The sequence below is a fragment of the Chlorocebus sabaeus genome, chromosome 26, assembly GCF_047675955.1.
Source record: "Chlorocebus sabaeus isolate Y175 chromosome 26, mChlSab1.0.hap1, whole genome shotgun sequence".
NCBI classification, from domain to species: domain Eukaryota; kingdom Metazoa; phylum Chordata; class Mammalia; order Primates; family Cercopithecidae; genus Chlorocebus; species Chlorocebus sabaeus.
In genome coordinates this window covers 51,248,041-51,271,254 of record NC_132929.1, presented here as the reverse complement: position 1 = coordinate 51,271,254, position 23,214 = coordinate 51,248,041, and the positions used below count along the sequence as shown (strand labels likewise).

The window sequence follows — 23,214 nt, the reverse complement described above, 5'->3', positions numbered from 1 at the left end:
CTGAGGCTGGGTCTGCAGCAGCTGAGGCTCGTGCCCTTCTTGCCGAATGGCCTAAGTCTCTGTCCCGAGACTTTCAGTTCTCATCGTCAAATTTCCCATTTTATTTTGAGATTTGCCCTGCGGCCCACTATCTCGGACAACATAGGGGAGCCTCAAAAACAGTTTCTAGCTTCCAACTCGGCTCAAGGTTCAGACAGCAGCTAGGCTTCCGAGTGCCGCCGGTGTGCCAAGAAAAGCTGCCCGGGACCGGGAGGCGCCCTCTGGACGCCGGAACCTTTGGTTTCCTGCCGTGGAGCGGGACTGTAGCGCCAGGGGCCTTCCGGAAAGAGGAGCGAGAGCTCGGCGATGGCGGCTGCGCCGGCCCTGAAGCACTGGCGCACCACACTGGAGCGGGTGGAGAAGTTCGTGTCGCCACTCTACTTTACCGACTGTAACCTCCGCGGCAGGTGTGGCCCTGGTCCCGGTAGCCGGCCGACCGCATCCGTGCGCTTCAGGCTTTCCTTCCGGGGAGAAACCCAAGCTGCAGCCACCCGGGCCGCGGAATGAAATGCTTGCCGCGGGCAGGGCAGAGGCCGGGGAGGAGGGGGTAGGGAATGGACTGCCGCAGCGCGGCCAGGCAACCCTCTTGGCGGAGGATCCAGGGAAAGTGCGGCCCCACTGGCCAGCAGGCACCCAGGCGGAAACCGGGCGGCCTCCAGCATGTGCCCACTGGCCCGTCCTACGCAGGCTTTTTGGGGCCAGCTGCCCTGTGGCTGCGCTCTCCAGCTTCCTGACGCCAGATAGGCTTCCCTACCAGGAGGCAGTCCAGCGGGACTTCCGCCCAGCACAGGTCGGCTGCAGCTTCGGACCCACGTAGGTAACGCCCAGCGGGTGGGCGGGGCTACGGGTCTAAGGGAAGTCCCAACCCAGCTCCCGGCCACACCTTCGTTGTCCGCCCTCTGCCCTAGGCAACTACGTGGGATCAAGCAGCACCCTCTGCTGGGAACAGCTCCCTGGTCCCTCAGTCTTCAGGGGATGGTTTTCATCCCCACGTAGCCGCCTCTGCACATCCCTTAGGAAGGGCACCCTAGGGATCACGAACCTTTGACGCCTCTGCCTCTTTCCCTCATCTTGCTTCTCACCTTGTGGCTCCTTTCTTGTGGCTCAAAGCTGAGTACCTTGTGACACTGCAGATTCTTGGAGAGTTTCAAGCCCCGGCCGACACTTTATCCAAGGAAGGATATCAGGATAGGGCTTCTACCTCTGGGCCTGTCACAACAGCTCTCTTGCAGATGGTGGACCTGCTGGTTCCGGGTGGAACTGACCATCCCAGAGGCATGGGTAGGCCAGGAAGTTCACCTTTGCTGGGAAAGTGATGGAGAAGGTCTGGTGTGGCGTGATGGGGAACCTGTCCAGGTGAGGAACCCTGCCCTAGGGCCAGGTATGGCCACATTTCAGCCCTGAAATGACTGCAGCCCTTCTCCTCTGGACTCTAGAGAAGCCACAGCTGAGTTGCTCTGCCTACAGGGTGGTATCAGGATTTCAGGACTAAGGAAGTTGTCACTTGGGCATCTCTGCAATTGGTCCTTAGTTTTTATTCTATGTAATACAAACTTATAGGGAAACATTTCAAACAGTTCTAGATAAAGTAATGGATCTCTCCCTATCACCCATCCCATTCCCCAGCTATAACCACTGTTAAGTGTCTTGTTCATGCTCCACCCTTATCAGGTTTAGTCCTTACACTCCTATCTAGTAGGTCTTTATACCCATTTACAGATTAAGAAACTGAGATGTGTAGAGGTTAGTTCACTCACTCAGGTTCACACAGCTTCCATTTCAAGTTGGATTGACTCTCAATCTGGGGTTAAGACTGTTCTTCCTGGCTACAAGAAGGCAGAGACCTTCCCCCCCTCCCTTCACTGACTGAGCAAATATCCCCTGGTGTCCATTCTGGGCCATACCCTTAAGCACAAGGGTGTGGCAGAGAATGAGGCAAACCTGCCCTTAACTTCATGGAGTTTCTTTTCAGGTATTTATTTGGGGGTGCAGAGGCCACCAGAATCCACACTCAGGCCACCTAACCCCTTCCCAGGGCCCTTCCCATAAGACCATGGCTTTGCCACTGGTAAACAGGGGCTATTTAGTGCTCATGGTACTGGCTGCCATGGGAATTGGGGCATCTACTGCCAAGGGTCCCTGATTTGCCAATCTTGGCCCTGCTTGGGAGAGAGGACCCAGAGCTGGGGACCAGATGGAGGGACCTGTCTTCCCATGGCTTACACTTTATCTGAACTGTCCAAAGGCCTCAAGCCTTGTCTCTCTCACTCCCCTCCCTACTAGGGTTTAACCAAAGAGGGTGAGAAGACCAGCTATGTCCTGACTGACAGGCTGGGGGAAAGAGACCCCCGAAGGTGAGTCCCTGTGCCCTGGTTGACCAGTGCTGTCAGGGAGGGAGTACCAGTGAGCAAGGAGGAGCTGAGGCCCAGAGTGATCTCAGAAGCACCCCTCTGCTCCAGCACAATCATCCTCACATCTCATTGTTTGCTTTTAAAAGCATGATTTTTTCCTAACCATAAAAATAATGGGCTGGGTGCAGTGACCCACACTACCTGGGAGGCTGAGGTGGGAGGATCACCTGAGCCCAGGAAGCCGAGGCTGCAGTGAGCCATGATCACACCACTGCACTACAGCCTGGGCAACAGAGTGAGACTTTGTCTCAAAAATAATAATGTTTGCCTTGTGGTAAATACAGGAAAGCACAAAGAAATAAATAACTACTGTTATTCCACTCCCTAGAATAGAGATGAACATCATTAACATCTCAGCATTCATGTTCTTTTTTTTTTTTTTTTTTTTTTTTTGTTTGAGACAAAGTCTCCCTCTGTCGCCAAGGCTGGAGTACAGTGGCGCGATCTCAGCTCACTGCAACTTCTACCTCCCAGGTTCAAGTGATTCTCGTGCCTCAGCTTCCTGAGTAGCAGGGATTACAGGTGTGTGCCACCATGCCCAGCTATTTTTTTCTATTTTTAGTAGAGAAAGGGTTTTACCATGTTGGCCAGGCTGGTCTCAAACTCTTGACCTCAGGTAATCCACCCGTCTCAGCTTCCCAAAGTGCTGAAATTACAGGTGCAAGCTACCGCGCCTAGCCCAGTATTCATGTTCTTGGTGTATCTTTCCAGCATAGTTTTTTTTTTTTTTTTTTTTGGGGGTTTGGTTTTATTTTGTTTTCTTGAGACAGAGTTTCACTTTTGTTACCCAGGCTGGAGTGCAATGGTGCAATCTTGGCTCACTGCGACCGCTGCCTCCCAGGTTCAAGCAATTCTTTTGCTTCAGCCTCCTTAGTAGCTGAGATTACAGGTGCCCACCACCATGCCCAGCTAATTTTTTGTATTTTTAGTAGAGATGGGGTTTCACTCTGTTGGCCAGGCTGGTCTCAAACTCCTGACCTCAGGCTATCCACCCACTTCAGCCTCCCAAAGTGCTGGGATTACAGGCATGAGCCACTGTGCCCGACTCATCCTGGTGTAGTTTTTACTAGTTGAGATTGTATCCTGACTTCTTACATTCCATGTTATAACATGGATATTTTATGACACCATTAAAAACACTTCTTAGACGTTATTATTGTATTTTATATTGATTGAACACTGTTTCAGATGCTTCCAGACACTGGGGGTATGGTGGTGAATAAAATAGTCCTTGCCAACAAAGGGAGACAGGTCTACTCATATAATTACAAAGCTGAAGGCTCTGGAAGAAAATCCTGGATAGTCCACTGAGGAATTTGCTCTAGACTTAGTGGGGAAGTGGAGTCAGCAAGGCCTCCCTAAGGAAGTCGTGTTTGTTCTCTGAAGCCTGAGTATGGCATCACCACAGCCCAGCCTGTTCTCCGATGAATGGCCCGCCCATGTTAGCCATGTTGGTTTTAGATCTTGGGTCTAAAAGTTCGAGCCTGGGAGATCCGAACATGCTTTTAATATGCAAAGAGGGTTCCAAGACCAAGGCAGTACTTTGCAAAGACAACTTTGGAAATATAAGACTAAACAGCAGTGTGATTTACATGATTCCAAACTGCTACTTATTCTCTCTGACAGCAGGACATAGGATCCATCTGGTGTTTGTACCCCAACCCTCCCACATGCGCTCTTGACACACTGTGGGATACTCTGGGTAGTGGATCCTGAAAGCAGACAGGTTGGCCTCAGCTGGATGCCTCCTGGGTGCCCCCTCCTCAAGTCCCCAGAGTGCTGTGCCAGTCCCTTAGCCTGAGGCTGTCTCCCCATGTTTGTAGCCTCACCCTCTATGTGGAAGTAGCCTGCAATGGGCTCCTGGGGGCCGGGAAGGGAAGCATCATTGCAGCCCCTGATCCTGAGAAGATGTTCCAGCTGAGCCGGGCTGAGCTGGCTGTGTTCCACCGAGATGTCCACATGCTCCTGGTGGATCTGGAGCTGCTGCTGGGCATAGCCAAGGTATTTGACACCCCCTGTACCCCCTGCTACCCTCTAGAGCCCTGCTCCAAGAAGGTTGTTCTTTGGGTCAGATAAATGGGACTCTGGGAATCCAGAGTAGGAAGAGGGTTTCCACCTGCTTGAGGGTTGAGAGAATTTTCCTGTGTGAAGGGGAGGAGGGAGATGGTGCTGAGCAGGGGGACCAGCAGGGAAAAAGGGTTGGAGGTCAGGGGAGCTCTGCTGAGAGCCCTGAGGAGATCAGTGGGGCCTAGGTCTGGAAGCCATGCTTGAAAAGGGGATTAAGGGGCAGAACCCTGCTGCAGGGCCTTGGGAAGGACAACCAGCGCAGCTTTCAGGCCCTGTACACAGCCAACCAGATGGTGAACGTGTGTGACCCTGCCCAGCCCAAGACCTTCCCAGTGGCCCAGGCCCTAGCCTCCAGGTTCTTTGGCCAACGTGGAGGTGAAAGCCAACACACCATTCATGCCACAGGGCACTGCCACATTGATACAGGTAGGACAGCAGCTGATTGGGCTGGCTGGGGAGGCAGGAGTGCCCTTGAAGACCTGGATGTGTCCTAGAAGCACTGTGTGATACTCAGCAAGTTCCTGCCCCTCTTGGACCTGAGTTTTCCCCATCTGTAAAATGGGAACAGGGGGCTGGACTGTGGGCTCTGCTTGCTTTGGATTCACTTATTCTTTTTTTTTTTTTTTTTTTGAGATGGAGTCTTAGTCTTGTCACCTAGGGTGAAGTGCAATGGTATGATCTCGGCTCCCTGCAACCTCTGCCTCCTGGGTTCAAGTGATTCTCCTGCCTCAACCTCCTGAGTAGCTGGGATTACAGGCACCCACCACAACGCCTGGCTAATTTTTGTATTTTTAGTAGAGACGAGGTTTCACCACATTGGTCAGACTGGTCTCGAACTCCTGACCTCGGGTGATCCGCCTGCCTTGGCCTCCCAAAGTGCTGGGATTATAGACATGAGCCACCATGCCCAGCCTCATTTATTCTTTCAACAAAATATGATGCCTCGTGGGGCCCATGCTAGATATTGAGGGTAGGATTACAGAGAAGGATTCAGCAGGCAGAGTTGGTGTCACAATGGTGGGGAGTCTGGGGCACTGGAGAGCACAGAAGAGGTACTTACTCCAGCTGGGCTGGGGGATTCCAGAGAGGCTTCCTCAAGTTTGCAGTGTCTGAGTTTTATGGGAAATCCACGTTTTTAACAAGCTCCTGAAGGTATTGATTCTGATGCAGCTGAAGTTTTGGGATCACAGAACAAGGGCTTTCTCTGCGGTGCCAAGATGTAGGGTAAGGTGTGACAGGTTCTAGACTGGTAAGGAAGGAACTGCGGCCTCGGGGTCAGGAGAGGCTGTAGCACCTCTGGCAGGACAGCCGGCTCCATCCTGGGAGCCATGCCCCTGTTCCCAGGTATCTGTCAAGTGTATGCAGCGGCAGGGTAGTCCCTGCTGCCTCTCGTAGGATCCTCTAGGGGATGTCTAATTCCCCAAGAGGACTGAAGCTATTCCAGGACCTGGAGCCTCCATTTCCTGACCTGTATAATTGGCCTTATAGCACTACCGCCTCCTTTCCCCAGCACCCCCTCCCACCTTGCTGGAGTGAAGTGAAGTGACCGCTCAGGAGAGACACCACAGGGCTTTCCAGGGTGAAGGGCCTGGGATGGGAGGGAGGCTAGGTGACCCTCTGGAACCCCAGCGCGGGCCTGGTCAGCCTTGCCGCTCCCTCCATCCTCCACCCCACTCCCCGTTTAGCCTGGCTTTGGCCCTTCAAAGAGACCATGAGGAAATGTGCCCGGAGCTGGGTGACCGCCCTGCAGCTCATGGAGCGAAACCCTGAGTTCATCTTTGCCTGCTCCCAGGTCAGAGGGACAGCTGTGAGGGGGAAGGGAAGCATGTGGCCCTCCCTGGAGCTCCACAGGCCCTGAAGGCTTCCTGGGCCTGGGGGCAGGGCTGCTCCTCACCCTTAGCCACCCACTGAGTCCCATATGCTCTGTCCTGGGTGGGGCCCTCATCACTCTGGGCCCAGCTCCCCTCAACCTGCCCACAGGCACAGCAGCTGGAGTGGGTGAAGAACTGCTACCCTGGCCTGCACTCCCGCCTCCAGGAGTTTGCGCGCCGTGGGCAGTTCGTGCCTGTGGGGGGCACCTGGGTGGAGATGGTAAGTGCACCGAGCACCCCTCAGCCTTGAACCATATGACAATGGCCTTCCCTCAGGTAGCCCCAGCCCTCCCGGCTTTGCTGGTGACTTTCCGCAGGCCACTCATCCCCTGTGTGGCAGGGCTGGCTCATTAGTGCCTGGGATCTCAGGGCCTGGGACTTGAAGTGGGAGGAGAGCCTCCAGCACTGTGACAAGTTGCATGGCCTAGTCCTAGGCACCCCTTCAGGCAGATGGACAGTCAGGCCTGAAGGACAGGGGCCCTTCCTGAGTTCCAGCTGTAACTCCCATGTCGGAGCAGCCCTGGCTTCTCCTGCAGGGAGTGGGTTGGCCTGAGTGCCTGCCTGCTCCCCATCCAGCACTGACCTGGGCTGCCTCCCACTTCCTTCACTGCCAGGATGGGAACCTGCCCAGTGGAGAGGCCATGGTGAGGCAGTTTTTGCAGGGCCAGAACTTCTTTCTGCAGGAGTTTGGGAAGATGTGCTCCGAGGTAGGCTGAGAGCTGCTGCACCAGGCTGTGGGCAAGTGGGGCTGGCGCTCGACTTGGAGTGCTGAGGGGCTGAGGCTGGGGTGAGTCCACTTGGAGCTCTGGTTCCTGCACTCCAGGATCCTCTTTCCCCGCAGTTCTGGCTGCCGGACACCTTTGGCTACTCAGCACAGCTCCCCCAGATCATGCACGGCTGTGGCATCAGGCGCTTTCTCACTCAGAAATTGAGCTGGAATTTGGTGAACTCCTTCCCAGTAAGCAGGGACCCAGGGGGGTCAGGGTCAGAGTGGGTCAAAGTCCCACCTGGCCCATTTGCCTCTTCCCCCTTATTGAGGGGTCCTAGACAGACCACCAAACCCTCACTCTGCTTCTGCCAGGGTCACATAGCAGGCAGGGGCAGGACCAAGTCTGGAAGGCCTGGCGCTGCCTCAGCCCTGACTCTGGCGTCTCTGCCCTACCTCTGTTTCTCTGCTGGTAGCACCATACTTTTTTCTGGGAGGGGCTGGATGGCTCCCGCGTACTGGTCCACTTCCCACCTGGCGACTCCTATGGGATGCAGGGCAGCGTGGAGGAGGTGAGGGGTCACCTAGGGTGGTGGAGTAGGGGCAGGCTGGAGAGGGCTGGCTTGTCCCAGGCTGATCCATGCTGGCCTGCCCTCACCTGTCTAGGTGCTGAAGACTGTGGCCAACAACCGGGACAAGGGGCGGGCCAACCACAGTGCCTTCCTCTTTGGCTTTGGGGATGGGGGTGGTGGTCCCACCCAGACCATGCTGGACCGCCTGAAGCGCCTGAGCAATACGGATGGGCTGCCCAGGTCAGGCTGGGCCTTGGCTCTCCTTTAGCCCCAACCTGGGCCCTTGCCATGAGCCCTGCCTTCCCTCAGACATTGGACCCAACCCCTCATCTGGACCTTGTCCTGTCCCAATCCTAGACCACGGGTTCCTCCAAACTTCCACCCTGGGGATGGGTGGGGGAAAAGCTGAAGGTGGTAAGGGCTCCAGCCCACCAGAGAGAGAGGCTCTCCTAGGGCGTCCGGGGCTGGCAATGTGTGGATGGGGAGCTTTCTGGAGTGGCTCCTTTCTGTAGGGGCTGGATCCTTTGCTCTGGTGTGGAAGAAGGGTGAGCCATGTGGTCTCCAAGGCTGGGAGACCCAGACTTGTGGTCTCCTCAGGGTGCAGCTATCTTCTCCAAGGAAGCTCTTCTCGGCACTGGAGAGTGACTCGGGGCAGCTGTGCACGTGGGTTGGGGAGCTCTTCTTGGAGCTGCACAATGGCACATACACCACCCATGCCCAGGTCAGGGGCAGGTTGCAGGGCCGTGCAGGGAGGGTGTGCCCTTGATCTGCAGAGGGTCAGAGAAGGCAGCAGGGGAGAGAGCCCAGGCCAGATCTAGGGGAAGAGAAGTTTGGAGGAGAGAAGTTCAAGACCTGGGTTGGTCAAGAAAGCTTGAAGGAGGCAGTATCCCTGAAGAAAGGGGTTTGGGCTGCGGGGAGAAGAGGGAAGGCATTTAAGGCAGGTCACTTCCAGAGGCCTTCTCCACGAGGCTCTTGGGGGGTCCTCAGGGATTCTGAGCAAGGGAGGGCTTTGGAAGGTGTCCTGGGACACCTAAGCAGGCTCCAGACTAATCTTCCCATCCCGGGCTCAGATCAAGAAGGGGAACCGGGAATGTGAGCGAATCCTGCACGATGTGGAGCTGCTCAGTAGCCTGGCCCTGGCCCGCAGTGCCCAGTTCCTATACCCAGCAGCCCAGCTGCAGCACCTCTGGAGGTCAGCCTGGTTCTGCCCCTGCCACCCACCTGACTGCTCACTGCAGATACCTCTGTGGCTGCCCCTCCCAGTCTTCCCATCCCTGCCCTTGGCCCCTGCAGGCTCCTGCTTCTGAACCAGTTCCATGATGTGGTGACTGGAAGCTGCATCCAGATGGTTGCAGAGGAAGCCATGTGCCACTATGAAGGTTAGGCTCACAATAGTCCTTCCCGCTCTCTCCAATGCCAGGGCTGAGCCCGGAGTGTCTCCTGTGGGATACCCATGGGCTCATTCCAGACCTGTTGCCCACCTATGACCAGCCAGTCTCTCCTCAGACATCCGTTCCCATGGCAATACACTGCTCAGCACCGCAGCCGCAGCCCTGTGTGCTGGGGAGCCAGGTCCCGAGGGCCTCCTCATCGTCAACACGCTGCCCTGGAAGCGGACCGAAGTGATGGCCCTGCCCAAGCCGGGTGGGGCCCACAGCCTAGGTACAAGCTGAGGGGAAGGGTTGCTATTGCAGCAGGAAGGATGGAGGCCAGACAGATCAGGCCTGGGATACCCCTAGGGATCTGGGTTCCCCTGATTGGAGAGTAGTAGCTCATCTTCCACCACCCCACCCCCACCTACGCAAGCTTCCTGAAAGGTCAGGAAGGCTGCACTGATGCCCAGGTCTCACCCCCAGCGCTGGTGACGGTGCCCAGCATGGGCTATGCTCCTGTTCCTCCCCCCACCTCACTGCAGCCCCTGCTGCCCCAGCAGCCTGTGTTCGTAGTGCAAGAGGTAAGTCCTGCATGTCCTAGGGGGCAGGAGCTGTGCTGGGATGCTTTCTGACAACTGAGCTCCCCTGCCTGGAGCAAGTAGTGAGGGGGGGCTGGGGTTGGGGTGGGAGGACTTTTGGTGTGGGAAGCCCCTACAGACTCAGCCTCAAGGCCTCCTCCCACAAAGACTGACGGCTCCGTGACTCTGGACAATGGCATCATCCGAGTGAAGCTGGACCCGACTGGGCGCCTGACATCCTTGGTCCTGGTGGCCTCTGGCAGGTGCCAACTCCTTACTGCCCTTTCCCAGTGGCTGGCAAGTAGACCCCAGCCCGTTTCCTCTGTCCCCTGGCCGCAACACTGCCCACAGCAGCCCACCAGTGGCTGTGGGCTGGAACCCACACATGGAGCAGGGCAGGCTGGGCAGTAGTCGCCTGTCCCCTGGGTCTACTCACTCCACCCTACCCCACCAAGAGCAGCTGGAGGGAGCAAGGTCAGATGGTTGTATAGCATCAATCCCATGTCCTTCCAGGGAGGCCATTGCTGAGGGTGCCGTGGGGAACCAATTTGTGCTGTTTGATGATGTCCCCTTGTACTGGGATGCATGGGACGTCATGGACTACCACCTGGAGACACGGTATGGGCTGGGCAGCATGTGGGGATGGTGGAGGTGGCAGGAACACAGGCTGCTCTGGCTCAGTATGTCCACCCCTGTCCCATAGGAAGCCTGTGCTGGGCCAGGCAGGGACCCTGGCAGTGGGCACTGAGGGTGGCCTGCGGGGCAGCGCCTGCTTCTTGCTGCAGATTAGCCCCAACAGTCGACTTAGCCAGGAGGTCGTGCTGGATGTTGGCTGCCCCTATGTCCGCTTCCACACCGAGGTAGTGGTGGGGGCGGGGGGACGGGGTGGCTGTTTTCCCCAAGTGTGCTTGGTAAGGAGGGGCCAGCCCCAGGCCTGGGTGTGTCTCTTCCTTCCCTGACTTCCACCCTCCATCCTGCTCCCAGGTACACTGGCATGAGGCCCACAAGTTCCTGAAGGTGGAGTTCCCTGCTCGCGTGCGGAGTTCCCAGGCTACCTATGAGATCCAGTTTGGGCACCTGCAGCGACCTACCCACTACAATACTTCTTGGGACTGGGCTCGATTTGAGGTCTGACATGGCAGGGTGCGGGTGGCCTTGGATTCCTCCCTGGCTGGGGAGACTGCTTGTGTGGTACGGGTTGGGGAGGAAGAGGATAATCAACATTTGCTGCTTCCTAAGGTGCGTGCCAGGCATTGCACTAAATGCTTTACATTGGCCGGGCACGGTGGCTCATGCCTGTAATCCCAGCACTTTGGGAGGCCAAGGCAGGTGGATTGCCTGAGTTCAGGAGTTCAAGACCAGCCTGGCCAACATGGCAAAACCCCGTCTCTACTAAAAATACAAAAATTGGCTGGGCGCAGTGGCTCAGGCCTGTAATCTCAGCACTTTGGAAGGCCGAGGCGGGCAGATCATGAGGTCAAGAGATCGAGACCATCCTGGACAACATGGTGAAGGCCTGTCTCTACTAAAAATAAAAAAAAATTAGCTGGGTGTGGTGGTACACGCCTGTAGTCCCAGCTACTTGGGAGGCTGAGGCAGGAGAATCGCTTGAACCCTTTAGGTGGAGGTTGCAGTGAGCTGAGATTATGCCACTGCACTGCAGCCTGGCGACAGAGTGAGACTCCATCTCAAAAAAAAAAAAAAAATTAACCGGGTGTGGTGGTACATGCCCTGTTATCCCAGCTACTTGGGAGGCTGAGGCAGGAGAATCACTTGAACCCGGGAGGCAGAGGTTGCAGTGAGCCCAGATCATGCCACTGCACTCCAGCCTGGGTGACAGACTGAGATCCTGTGTGAAAAAAACAAAAAAAGTTTTGCATTTAATTTGATACTCATGATCATTCGGTGGGGTGAGTACTATTTTTTATTCCCATTTCACAGATAGGAAACTGAGGCTTAGGCAGGTTGGGTGGCATGCCCAGAGTCCCGTGCAGTGGGAGCTGGAGTTCAGTTGTGTGGTTCTAGAGCTTGTGCTCAGCCTAGTGACAGGAACTCTGGAGTCTACAAGCACAGAGAGGGGCACAGGGCCACCAAGTGGGTCGTGGATCTGCTCTCCAGGTGTGGGCCCACCGCTGGATGGATCTGTCAGAACACGGCTTTGGACTGGCCCTGCTCAACGACTGCAAGTATGGCGCATCAGTGCAAGGCAGCATCCTCAGCCTCTCGCTGTAAGTGGGGTACCCACCAGGCCTGGGAGCTGGCATGGGGACATGGGTCTTCCCGGCCACAACTCCACCAGCTTCAGCCTGGCCCCTACTCGCTCTCCTTACCCCAGCTTGCGGGCGCCTAAAGCCCCAGACGCTACTGCTGACATGGGGCGCCACGAGTTCACCTACGCGCTGATGCCGCACAAGGGTGAGTGCTGGGGACGGTGGGGCCTTCCTGCATCCCTAGACACCTCTCTGCCCTTCTGTGAGCCCAAACCCCAGCAGCCTGGCTCCCTGTTCCTTCTAGGGACATGGGAGGGTAGCCCCCACTCTCCACCAGCATTGTTTCCTGGTCATTCCCCAGGCTCTTTCCAGGATGCTGGCGTTATCCAAGCTGCCTACAGCCTAAACTTCCCCCTATTGGCTCTGCCAGCCCCCAACCCAGCGCCCGCCACCTCCTGGAGTGCCTTTTCCCTGTCTTCACCCGCTGTCGTATTGGAGACCGTCAAGCAGGCAAGGGGTGGGATGTGCTGGAGGCGGGGTCCTGGACTGGGCCCGCCCTCTGCCCCGCCCACCAACCCTGTCCCTCTGCAGGCGGAGAGCAGCCCCCAGCGCCGCTCGCTGGTCCTGAGGCTGTATGAAGCCCACGGCAGCCACGTGGACTGCTGGCTGCACTTGTCGCTGCCGGTTCAGGAGGCCATCCTGTGAGTGGCGGTGCGGGATGGGAGTGGGGGTAGAGTCTCGCCCTCGCAGAGCCCTCATAGCCCCTCCTGTTCTCCAGCTGCGACCTCTTGGAGCGACCAGACCCAGCTGGCCACTTGCCCCTTCGGGACAGCCGCCTGAAGCTCACCTTTTCTCCCTTCCAAGTGCTGTCCCTGTTGCTCGTGCTTCAGCCTCCACCACACTGAGTCCCTGGGGCTGGGGTTTTGTTTGTGGAAGGCTCTGGGGACTCCTAATTTCTGTTTCCCCAGCCTAAAGCAGGGATCAGTCTCTTCTTGTGGAATAAATCCTTGGATCAGGAACCCTGCTGGTAGCCACTGCTCGCTCCCCTTAGGGCCCATCCTCAGGCTTGGGGTCGGGGTGGGAGGTCTGGGGTGGGATGGTTTCCCAGGTATTTGGTGGGTAGGGGCAAGATCCTAAAGTACCTGTGTGTGCAGGGTCTGGGTTGCAGCCCCCACAAGAGATTGGTGACCTCGAGTGACCAAAAGCCAATGAAGAGACCATGAGTTGAGAAGCTCCCCTCTGTGCCAGCAGGCAAAGGGCCTGGGCCTGGGGCTGGGGAGGGGCCGAAGGGTGGGTTTTGCCTGGCTCCTGCCAGGATGGGGGAACAGCCCTGGACCCTGGAGAATCTGAACTGGAGGAGCTATGGCTCCTGGGCGGCCTGGGGCCAGGGTCTTTGTACCACCTCTGAGGGGCTGTCCCTGCAGAGGCAAACTGTCCTCTGATAGAGCCAGAGACTTGAGGACTGGCATGGGGGCTCAGTTTTGCCTTGTGAGGAGCTGGGCCTCCTGTCCCCAGGACTGGGCAGCAGGCCCTTCCTACCTGGCCATCTCAGACCAAGAGGTGCCAAGAAGTTCAAATTTCTCAGTTTATTAAAAATGCAGCATTTTTCACATGAGCTTTAAAGATGTGGAAGGTGGGGTACAGTTAAAAACATGAGAGTTGTGCAGGGAACAGCCATAGGGCCTGTTTGCACCTTCAGATATTGCCTGCTCCCAAGAATTCAGACCGCAAGATTCAGGGCAAGACAAGAAAGGGTGAGTGCAGCAAGGAGACCCTCCTGCTAAGAGGCTGAGGTCCCCTCCGGGTCCAAGGATGGGGTGTCAGCCTTGACCTTCCGGGGTCTGCGGTGGCCTGGGGGAAGAACAGGCAAGATGGTGAGCTCCGACTCCCAGGGGCTGCCGTGGCAGCCTCTCTCCCACCTTTGTTCACGCGCTCCTAGGCCACCATCCCATCCTCTCCTGTAGAGCCAGTTGCTGGGAGTGATGAGGAAAGCCCACCAGAAGCTGCCTGTTGCCCCTTTCTCCTCCCCTTCTTGGGCACTGTGGGAACTTCTGGGTCCTGCTGGAGGCTGGTCCCCTCAGGCCGCTGAGTTGCAGTCCTCTCAGGAAGGTCTCTCTTTGCCCTTCGTGTCCTGGAAAGGGCCTTGCTTGGAGGTGAAGGGTCCTGGATGGAGGAGACACGGGTCCCTGAGGGGCTCAGAGAGCAGTTTAGAGGTTGGTTAGGGCCCACTATTCCCCCCACCCTCAGGTAAGGCAGCTGCCTAGGAGGGGCAGCCAGGGCTGGAGAGTGCAGAGGAAGAGGAGGCAGGAGCAGGCAGCGATACCTCCACTCTGTCCTCAGGACTCTGCTGTGTGGCCTTGGATTTCTTTTTGCGGGATTTGCGCCCTGCAGGACACTGCTGTTGGAGTTGGAGGGTCCTATCCTGCCCAGGGGTGACTCCCAGGGTTGCAGGGGGATAGAGTGGAGAAGGGTGCTGTAGCCCTTGCAGGTGTGAAGTCCTTTCTGCTCTCTTAGCCTATTACATTAGGAGTAGCTTACCTTTGGGTGCCAAGGGTCCAGGATCCCCCTAAAATGGGATGGGGATAATTCAAGAATCAGCCTGGGTTGGCACAGGGTCAGTATTCCTTGGAGAGGTGGGACTCACACACACCCATCCCCATCAATGTAGCTTCTCCCCCAGGAAGCCTCTAAGACCTCCCCCATGTCAGAGTCCACATCAGCAAAGCTGCCCTGCCCTTGGGCTACTTCCACTAGCTGCGTCCCTGGGACGCAAGGGAGGGGAGGGATGTGACCCTCAGGAACAGTGTGATCCTTGGAGGGTCTAGACAGGCCCTGACTATCTCCACCCCAATTCTTGTGAGCCCATGTTTCTACCCATCAGCTTCCTGGGGTCTCTGTTTGCCTGTGTGAACAGTAGGGCCCAACCTGGAACCAGATGGTACGGCCATGCCGGTCCTGCAGGGAGCTCATGCCTGGCATGCCGTAGCAGCGCAGCCAGGCTCGAAAGGCGGCAAAGTCCTCCTCCCCGCTCTCTGACCCGTAGCCTTTGCCCCCTGTGGGACAGAGGAACAGGCAGAGATCAGAGGGCAGGCTCAGGTTGGGAGGAGTGGGGAGCCTGGTTAGGCCTGGCCCAGACCTCAGCTACACAAGCTGATGGACTGAGTCAGGGGCCACACTCTCCCTCCTCTGGTGATGTGACCTCAGCTGGTTTCTTCCCACTCGACCATGGGTTTCCCATCCTGGAGTGGGATTAAGAATCCTTGTCCTGGCCCTGTGCAGTGGCCCACACCTGTAATCCCAACACTTTGGGAAGCTTAGGTGGGAGGAGCCCTAGGGGCCAGGAGTTCAATACCAGCCTGGGCAACATAGGGAGATCCTGTCTCTACACAAAAAAATTTTAACAATTAGCCTGGTGTCGTGGTGTGAGCCTGTAGTCCTAGCTACTTAGAGGCAGAGGTGGGAGGATCACTTGAGCCCAGTTTGAGGCTAGTCCAGGCAACATGGCAAGATCCTATCTCTACCAAAAGTAATACATATACACGTGTGTGTGTGTGTGTGTGTGTGTGTGTGAATATATGAAAGAATCCCTGTCCTGCCTGTCTCATGGGCAGCTTGGAGGAAACACTATGTTTTGTTTTGTTTTGTTTGAGATGGAGTTTTGCTCTTGTTGCCCAGGCTAGAGTGCAATGGCGTGATCTTGGCTCACTGCAACCTCCACCTCCTAGGTTTAAGGATTTTCCTGCCTCATCCTCCCAAGTAACTGAGATTACAGGTGCCCACCACCATACCTGGCTAATCGTTTGCATTTTTAGTAGAGATGGGGTTTCACCATGTTGGCCAGGATAATCTCGAACTCCTGACCTCAGGTAACACACCCCACTCGGCCTCCCAAAGTGCTGGGATTACAGGCAGCCACTGCGTCCGGCCTGGAAACACTACTGACAAGTCAGGAGGCCTAGTCCATTGAGTAACTAGGGCTACAAACTTCCAAATCAGTGAATCAGGCCAAGAGAGGGACAAGTGCCCCAGGGTTACACAATCATTTGCTGAAGCAGAGGTCACCGCCATCTTTGGCCTCACCCAACTGGACCACTTCCTTGGGCACTGAGTGGCATAGCTCCAGCAGGTCTGGATTCTGCAGCTTGGCCTTGATCTTCTGGCTGAGGGTCAGCTTCAGGCTCTGAGGAAGGGGCAGGGGCAGGGGCAGGGGCAGGGGCAGGACCTGTCTGTCAGTGGGGCAATGTAAAGGCAGCTGACCTTCCCTGTGAGCTTGGCCAGACCTTGGGTGGTTCATCCCCTCCCCACCCCCATTGGTGAGCTAAGCTGGGGACACCTGACCCCACCCATCTCCTTGCCAGCCCACGTGGACACCAGTGTGCCAGCACATGTGCTCCACCCCTCTCTGGGCTCACCGGCCTGCGCTGCTGCAGGGCCTCCAGGACCGAGCGGGCCTTCTCAAAGGGAGGGATCTTCAGCCTGTAGTGGGGGGAGGGGAAGCCATGCTAGGCAGTGGGGAATGTGGGCACACCTGGCCCACCCCAGTCCCCATGCCCATGCCTGCTTGCTGACCGGTACAGGATCTCTGCCCGCAGATAGTTGCCAATGCCATTGAAGAACCTCTGGTCCAGGAGGGCCTCGCAGATGGGCCGGTCAAAGGCCTTGTCCGCTAGGTTTCGTAGCACATTCTCCCTGGAGGGACACAGTCTGGGTGCATAAGACCCATCCCCACTCTCCATGGGATGGGGAGAGGGGCTCAGAGAACCTGTTTCTGGGTGCAAGGGGAAGGAAACTGGGAGTTCCAGTTTCTCTTCTCCCTGCCCCAGTTTTCCTGTCTGTTAAATGGGAACATCATGGGATTTAAATTCATTGTGAAAGGACGGCTGGGCACGGTGGATCACGCCTGTAATCTCAGCACTTTGGGAGGCCGCAGCAGGCAAATCACTTGAGGTCAGGAGGTCGAGACCAGCTTGGCCAACATAGTGAAACCCTGTCTCTACTAAAAATACAAAGTTAGCTAGGCATGATGGTGGGTGCCTGTAATCCCAGTTGCTTGGGAGGCTGAAGCAGGAGAATCTCTGGAACCAGGGAGGTAGAGGTTGCAGTAAGCTGAGATCATGCCACTGCACTCCAGCCTGGGCCACAGAGCGAGACTCCATCTCAAAAAATAAAAACAAAATTAAAAATAAATTCATTGTGAAAGGTGAAAAATACTGATCTAAAGTAACGTGAGGCTGGTGTGGTGGCTCACACCTATAATCCCAGCAGTCTGGGAAGCTGAAGCAGGAGGATTGCTTCAGCCCAGGAGACCAGCCTGGGCAACAAGGAAGACTCCGTCTCTACCAAAAATTTTAAAAGTAGCCAGGGACTTAGTGGTGTGCTCATGTGGTTCCAGCTACTCAGGCGGTTGAGGTAGGAGAATCACCTCAGCCCTGGAGGTTGAGGCTGCAATGAGCTGTGATGGCACCACTGCACTCCAGCCTGGGCAACAAAGTGAGACCCTTGTCTCAAAAAAAAAGCAACATGAGGTTGTATATGAGGTTGTGAGTTTATCACCTCAGACTCCTCAGGACATGAGAACAGTGTGGCCACAGGACCTCAAGTGCGTTTGCAGTCTGGAGCTCCCTGTATAGCATTTATGGTGGGTTAGAGACTATATGTGGGTTTGCCATTGTTAGGGTCCATTCTTCTCAAGATCCTGGATATTGTCTGGTTCTGTGCAGCAGATATGTGGGGTACCAGTGAGGGCCCTAGCAGCCCCCACCCCACCTCTAAGGGTCATGGGTCTCTCCTCCCCACAGTAAAGAGGCTGCGCATCTTGTTTCTTTGCGGAAAAGGGTCATGGCAAGACTGACTAGTGGGTGTGATAAGTGGACCAGAAGACAGAGTTCTGGGGTGAAGATACAAGGGTAGTCTGGGAGGTGCCCTGATCCCTGAGGGAATCCAATCGCCACACGCCCCAGCTGGGGGACTAAGAAAACAGCCCAAATGCTCGCGGTTTGAGAGAAACCTCAGAGCCAGCTGGCAGAGTTAACTTGTGGCGTGACTCCCCAGGAAGGCTGAGGTTGGAGGAATCCAGAACCAAAGACAGATGTTTCCCTGGGGATGTGCTTGGGGTTCACACATGGGAAGGCCAGGAGTCAATGGCCTTCTAAGGCACCAGAGACATCCCCGACCCATCCCACAGGCATCCAGGTCCCCTAAGGGCCAACGGACACCCAGGGTCCCCCAGAAAGGGAGAACTTGCCAAGCCCACTCCAGGCCTCTGCATTTGTGACTCTTGTCAGTTCCAATGCCTTCCTCTGGCTGGCTCCTTCTCATCAGTCAGGCCTCAGCTCAAACCTCCCTAGAGTGGCCATTGCTAATGCACCCCCACCCTCGGCCAAGTCATCCTCTACCTCCTTCACCTGTTGGGTTTTCCTCAGGCATGGGTCCATTTCTCATTCCCCTACCCTATGTGAACATCAGTTCTGTGGGAGCAGGGGCCACATTCATCTTGTTCACTGCTGTACCCCGAGCCCCTAGAACAAGGCCTGGCACGAAGGAGAGACTCATATACGTTTCTTCTTCAGAGGAAAGGAAGTGGCCAACACTGTACCATCTGAGGTGACCTGCATCACATCCCAGGTGGGGCTGTTATACCCTCCTGCAGGCAGGGAAGCAGCACAGAGGAGACCACAGGACACAGAGTAGTGGGCAGGCCGGATGTGGGAGACCACAAAGCCCAAGACGGAAGCCATGTCATGAGGTAGTCCCCTCCCCATCCCCTTGAAACAATTCCGCTCAGCCTCACTTACCATATTAAAGCCCCTCTACTTTCTCAGCCTCCTGGGAGCCCTGAGAGGTGGTGTGGGATTGTGAGTGGGAGCCCCAGCTTCTCTGACACTAACTGGCCACATGTCCTCAGGGCAGTGCCTACCCATCCTCCTCTTGACTCTCCTCTCTCCTCCCCCATCAGTTATTATTATCATTATTTTTTGAGACACAGTCGTGCTCTGTTGCCCAGGTTGCAGTGGAGTGGTGCTATCTCGGCTCACTGCAACCCCTGCCTCCCCCGCTCAAGCGATTTTATTGCCTCAGCCTGTAGCTGGGGTTACAGGCATGTGCCACCATGCCTGGCTACTTTTTGTATTTTCAGTAGAGACAGGGTTTCACCATGTTGGCCAGGCTGGTCTCGACCTGACCTTAAGTGATCTACCTGCCTCGGCCTCCCAAAGTGCTGTGATTACAAACGTGAGCTACAACACCCGGCCTCCAATTAGTTTTGAGTTTCCATGTCCATTGGCTCAGGGAGCTGACCCAGGACAGGGACACTGTCTTGATCTGCAGATGAGGGGACTGAGGCCCAGAAGGGGCAGGGACTTGCCCTTTGTTGACCAAGAAGGCACTAACAGAGTGTGACTATGTTCATCACACCTGGTGCTGGCCCTACCTGAACTGCTCGTACTCCTGCAAGACACAGGGCCCACGGCCTGGCTGCCACTTGCCCCCAAGGTCCCAGTGGCCAAACCGGCGGACGTCCACGAAACACAGGGCGAGCTGGGGGCCAGGCGGGGCCGTATAAAAGCGCAGGTGGGCATGGCGTGGCAGCTCCTCGCGGGGCACCAGCTGAAAAGAGCCGGACATGCCAAAGCGAAAGACCAGGGCCAGGGGCTCCTGTGGGGGCTGGGCCCCAGGCAGAGGGCTCAGTATCAGGCGCAGCTCCTTGCCGCGGGCTGAAGCTGAGATGCGGTAAGCACTGCTCTCAAAGGGCACCTCGGGGTTGCGGCTGACAGAGGACTTCTCCACGCAGCCGCCGAACACCAGCGCCCCGCAGGCCTCGTTCACAAACTGGCTGGCCAAGTGCAGCTCAGGGCCCTCAGGCATCCTGAGGGGGGCGGCGGAGTCCTGTTGGGGAGGAAGGTAGCAGGTGGAGCCCGGTGTGGACTTTGTGAGGTAGGGGCTGTCAGCCCCATTTTTAGAGGAGAACTCGGAGGGTCAGAAGGGCATGTGGCCAGCTGAGGCTGGCAGGAAAGTGCGGGCCTGGCCACTGCCCTGAATCCCCTACCCGGACAAGTGCCTGGAAAGCCCAGGGCGCTGGGAGCTGGGGCTGCAGAGGGGGTAGGACTCTGCCTTGCTGCTAACCGCTTCCTTCCATGCGCTTCCGCCCCGTTTAGAGGAAAGTCCGAACCCTTGCGGGGCCGCGGCTGCAGCCTCACTTCTTCCGGGCTCCCCTCACTCACTGATCTCATCTCCGCCTTGGCCCCTGCTGTCCCTCTGTCCTGGACACTTGAGGGAGACTTCCCCACCCCCCATCTGAGGGGGCACCCCCTCCGCACACGCTCTCTTTCTCCGGGCCTTCCCACCATGTGAAAGGATCTTAGAGTAGCGTGGCCGCCCCTCCCTGCGCCCCCCACCCCACCCACTTAGGACGCGCACCACCGAGGGAAAAAGCGCAGCTTGGCCTGGCGCAAGGGAGCAGCGGGATCGGCCGCTAGGCCGCAGCGAGCCCCGGGCCTGCCCTACGGGCCGGACAGCCCGCGGCCGCCCCCTGGTCAGGGCAGGGGCCAGGACGAGGCGAGGGGTCTGCTGCCGTGCGCTGGAGCCGACCCCATGGCTCCGCAGGAGGACGGGGGCGGGGGGGCACCAGGAAGGGCTCCCTGAGCTCCGGCCCCGGGCCCGGGGGAGGCAAAGGGCCCGCGGCAGCGCCTGGTCCCTGGGGTGAGGGTACCCACTCCTCACCTTCGCCCTCCCCGCTTTGCCACTTGCCTCTGTCCCCGGGCGGTTTGGGATCGGAGGCGAAGGTGTGCCTCAAGTGGAAGGGGGCACTTAGCGACGGCAGACGCCCGTACCTTGCCCCCTCCGCACCTGGGCGCCGCCCCTGGCCTGGCACCCACAGGTTCGTTTTCTGGGAGAACGTGAGGCTCCAAATCCTAGTTTGGGGGAGGAGCGGCGCTCTAGGGCCCGCCCTCCCCATGCCCCCGCTGCAACCCTGTCCTCGGTTAGTCCTGACTCCCCTCCTCCTCAGGGCCCCCCAAAGCCCATCCTCTTAGCCCTACAGCGCACCCCCCGCACCCCGATCCTACACGCCCCCTCCCCGGGAACCCATACTCCGTTCCCCTCCTCGCCACTGCAGCCACTAAAGGGTTACGGCCAGGACGGGCGGCGCCCAGGAGCGCGCCGGGAGCCGCTGGGAAGTGTAGTCCTTCAGGGAGGCGGTAGCTACTCCTCGGGGTGGGGTCCCCGAGCTGGGGGGCGGGGGGCTTCCGGGCTGTGGGGCAGGCTTCGGGGCAGTTACCTGGCTGGGAGGTGGCGGAGGAACCTGACTTCCAACTGCCTGGCGCCGGCGGGATGCGGGCGCAGGTCTCAGGCTCCGGGTCGCTGCTGTCTCTGCGGTTGGGGGAAGTCACCCAGCTAGCCTGGGACAGGGTCGGCACCCCCAGGAGGAAACAGCAGCGACGAGCCAGAGCGGAGTCGCTTGCAGGTGCGCGCAGGGCGTGCACAGGTGCGCGGTACGCGCATGCCCTAGGGACTCGGTGGGGACCCTAAGCACCAACGAACAGTCAGACCTAACTCATAAACAAACATCATCACTGCCGGCCCGGTCAGAAGTGCAGCCAAGCAACAACAACAACAAAAAAGGCGGGGAGGCAGACCCATTTCAGATGGTTGTGTTGGAGAGTGTGTCTGAAATCAGAAGGCGCCAGCCCGCAAAAAGGAAGAAACCCGACATGTTGGGCGGAAGGAACCGCCAGTGAAAAGGCCCTGCGGCGAGAAAGAGATTGGTCACTGAAAGAACTCAAAGAAGTCCTGTGTAGCTGGAGTGTAGCTGCGGGTAGTGATGGGAGGTGAAGATAGAGAAGCAAACAGGACCCAGGTCAGGTCCAGCTTATCCGGGTGTGGTGGCATGTGCCTGTAGTCCCAGACACTCGGGAGGCTGAGGCAGCAGAATTGCTTGAACCTGGGAGGCGGAGGTTGCAGTGAGCCGAGATCGTGCCACTGCACTCCAGCCTAGCGACAGAGCGAGACTCGTCTCATAAAACAAACAAGGAAAAACACCCAGAAAGACAAATACCTCATGGTTCCACTTATATGAGGTATCTAAATAAACACATAGAAACGGCAAGTAGAATGGTGGTTGCCAGGAGCTGCCAGGAAGGAGGAAATGGGTAGTAGATATTCAATGAATATAAAGTTTTGGGGTTTTGGCCAGGCGCAGTGGCTGACGCCTGTAATCCCAACACTATGGGAGGCCGAGGGGGGTGAATCACTTGAGGCCAGGAGTTCAAAACCAGCCTGGCCAACATGGTGAAAACCCGTCTTTACTAAAAATACAAAAATTCGCTTTGAGATCCTGTCTCAAAAGAAAATAAAGTTTTAGGTTTTTGTTATTGTTGTTGAGACAGGTCTCACTCTGTCACCCAGGCTGGAGTACAATGACGCAATCTTGGCTCACTGCAGCCTCGACCTCCCAGTAGCTAGGATTACAGGCGGGGGCCACCATGCCTAATTTTTTGTATATTTTAGTAGAGACAGGGTTTTACCATGTTGCCAAGACTGGTCTCGAACTCTTGACCTCAAGCGATCCACCCGCCTTGGCCTCCGAGTGTTGGGACTACAGGCGTGAGCCACCGTGTCCAGCCTGAAAGTGATTTTCTAATTGTCATTCTTAATATATTTGATAGAATCCATCTGTCAAGTATAGCTTTACCTCATTGACCAAGGCTTTTATTTTTTATTTTTTTGAGACAGGGTCTCACTCTGTCACTCAAGGCTGGAGTGCAGTGGTGTGATCATTGTTCACTGCAACCTCAAACTCCTGGGCTCAGGTGATCCTCCAACCTCAGCGTCCTGAGTAGCTAGGACAATGGTGCATACCACCACACCTGACTAATTTTTGGGTTTTTTTTGTAGAGATGGGGTTTTGCCATGTTGCTCAGGCTAGTCTCCTTGTGGATTTTTTTTATCACTTTGTTGCCCAACTGTGGCTAGTTGAACATTTTTTAGAATACCAGTTTGACTTACCTATAATTTTATTTTTAATTGACAAATAATAACTGTATACATTTATGGGGTACAGTGTGATGTTTTGTTACATGTATATATTATGGAATGATCAAATTGGCTGGGCACGGTGGCTCATGCCTGTAATCCCAGCACTGTGGGCAGCCAAGGAAGGTGGATCACCTGAGGTCAGAAGTTTAAAAACAGCCTGGCCAACATAGTGAAACCCTGTCTCTACAAAATATACAAAAAATTAGCCAGGGGTGATGGTGCATGCCTGTAGCCCCAGCTATTACAGAGGCTGAGGCAGTAGAATCACTTGAACTCGGGAGGTAGAGGTGGCAGTGAGCCGAGATCACTCCACTTCTCTCCAGCCTGGGCAACAGAGTGAGACTCCATCTCAAGAA

At 56.5% G+C, this 23,214-nt stretch overlaps 2 protein-coding genes across 6 annotated transcripts; one reads left to right on the top strand and one right to left on the bottom strand.

Annotated features, from left to right (window-relative positions):
• Positions 1-137: 137 nt before the first annotated feature.
• On the top strand, positions 138-12,846 carry MAN2C1 (mannosidase alpha class 2C member 1). Its single transcript, XM_008015807.3, has 26 exons — positions 138-446; positions 727-852; positions 1,272-1,395; positions 2,323-2,393; positions 4,274-4,451; positions 4,754-4,943; positions 6,203-6,309; positions 6,498-6,608; positions 7,003-7,095; positions 7,230-7,346; positions 7,571-7,666; positions 7,761-7,906; positions 8,264-8,387; positions 8,737-8,858; positions 8,960-9,045; positions 9,173-9,328; positions 9,523-9,620; positions 9,786-9,880; positions 10,131-10,235; positions 10,321-10,477; positions 10,602-10,745; positions 11,736-11,845; positions 11,953-12,032; positions 12,189-12,337; positions 12,419-12,528; positions 12,606-12,846. Exons 1-26 carry the CDS (start codon positions 346-348, stop codon positions 12,730-12,732), a joined length of 3,123 nt encoding a protein of 1,040 aa, XP_008013998.2. The 5' UTR covers positions 138-345; the 3' UTR covers positions 12,733-12,846.
• Positions 12,847-13,398: 552 nt separating this feature from the next.
• On the bottom strand, positions 13,399-21,539 carry NEIL1 (nei like DNA glycosylase 1). Of its 5 annotated transcripts, none has more exons than XM_008015805.3 (10): positions 21,102-21,539; positions 19,257-19,711; positions 16,397-16,516; positions 16,240-16,303; positions 15,908-16,007; positions 14,753-14,880; positions 14,366-14,393; positions 14,151-14,212; positions 13,825-13,990; positions 13,399-13,678 (listed from the first exon to the last, which is right to left on the bottom strand). In XM_008015805.3, exons 2-10 carry the CDS (start codon positions 19,688-19,690, stop codon positions 13,608-13,610), a joined length of 1,173 nt encoding a protein of 390 aa, XP_008013996.1. In that variant the 5' UTR covers positions 19,691-19,711; positions 21,102-21,539; the 3' UTR covers positions 13,399-13,607. The 5 variants fall into 5 exon arrangements, with proteins under 5 accessions (XP_008013996.1, XP_008013993.1, XP_008013994.1 ...); XM_008015802.3 differs by lacking the exon at positions 21,102-21,539 and adding an exon at positions 20,546-20,949; XM_008015803.3 differs by lacking the exon at positions 21,102-21,539 and adding an exon at positions 20,573-20,784.
• Positions 21,540-23,214: the final 1,675 nt, after the last annotated feature.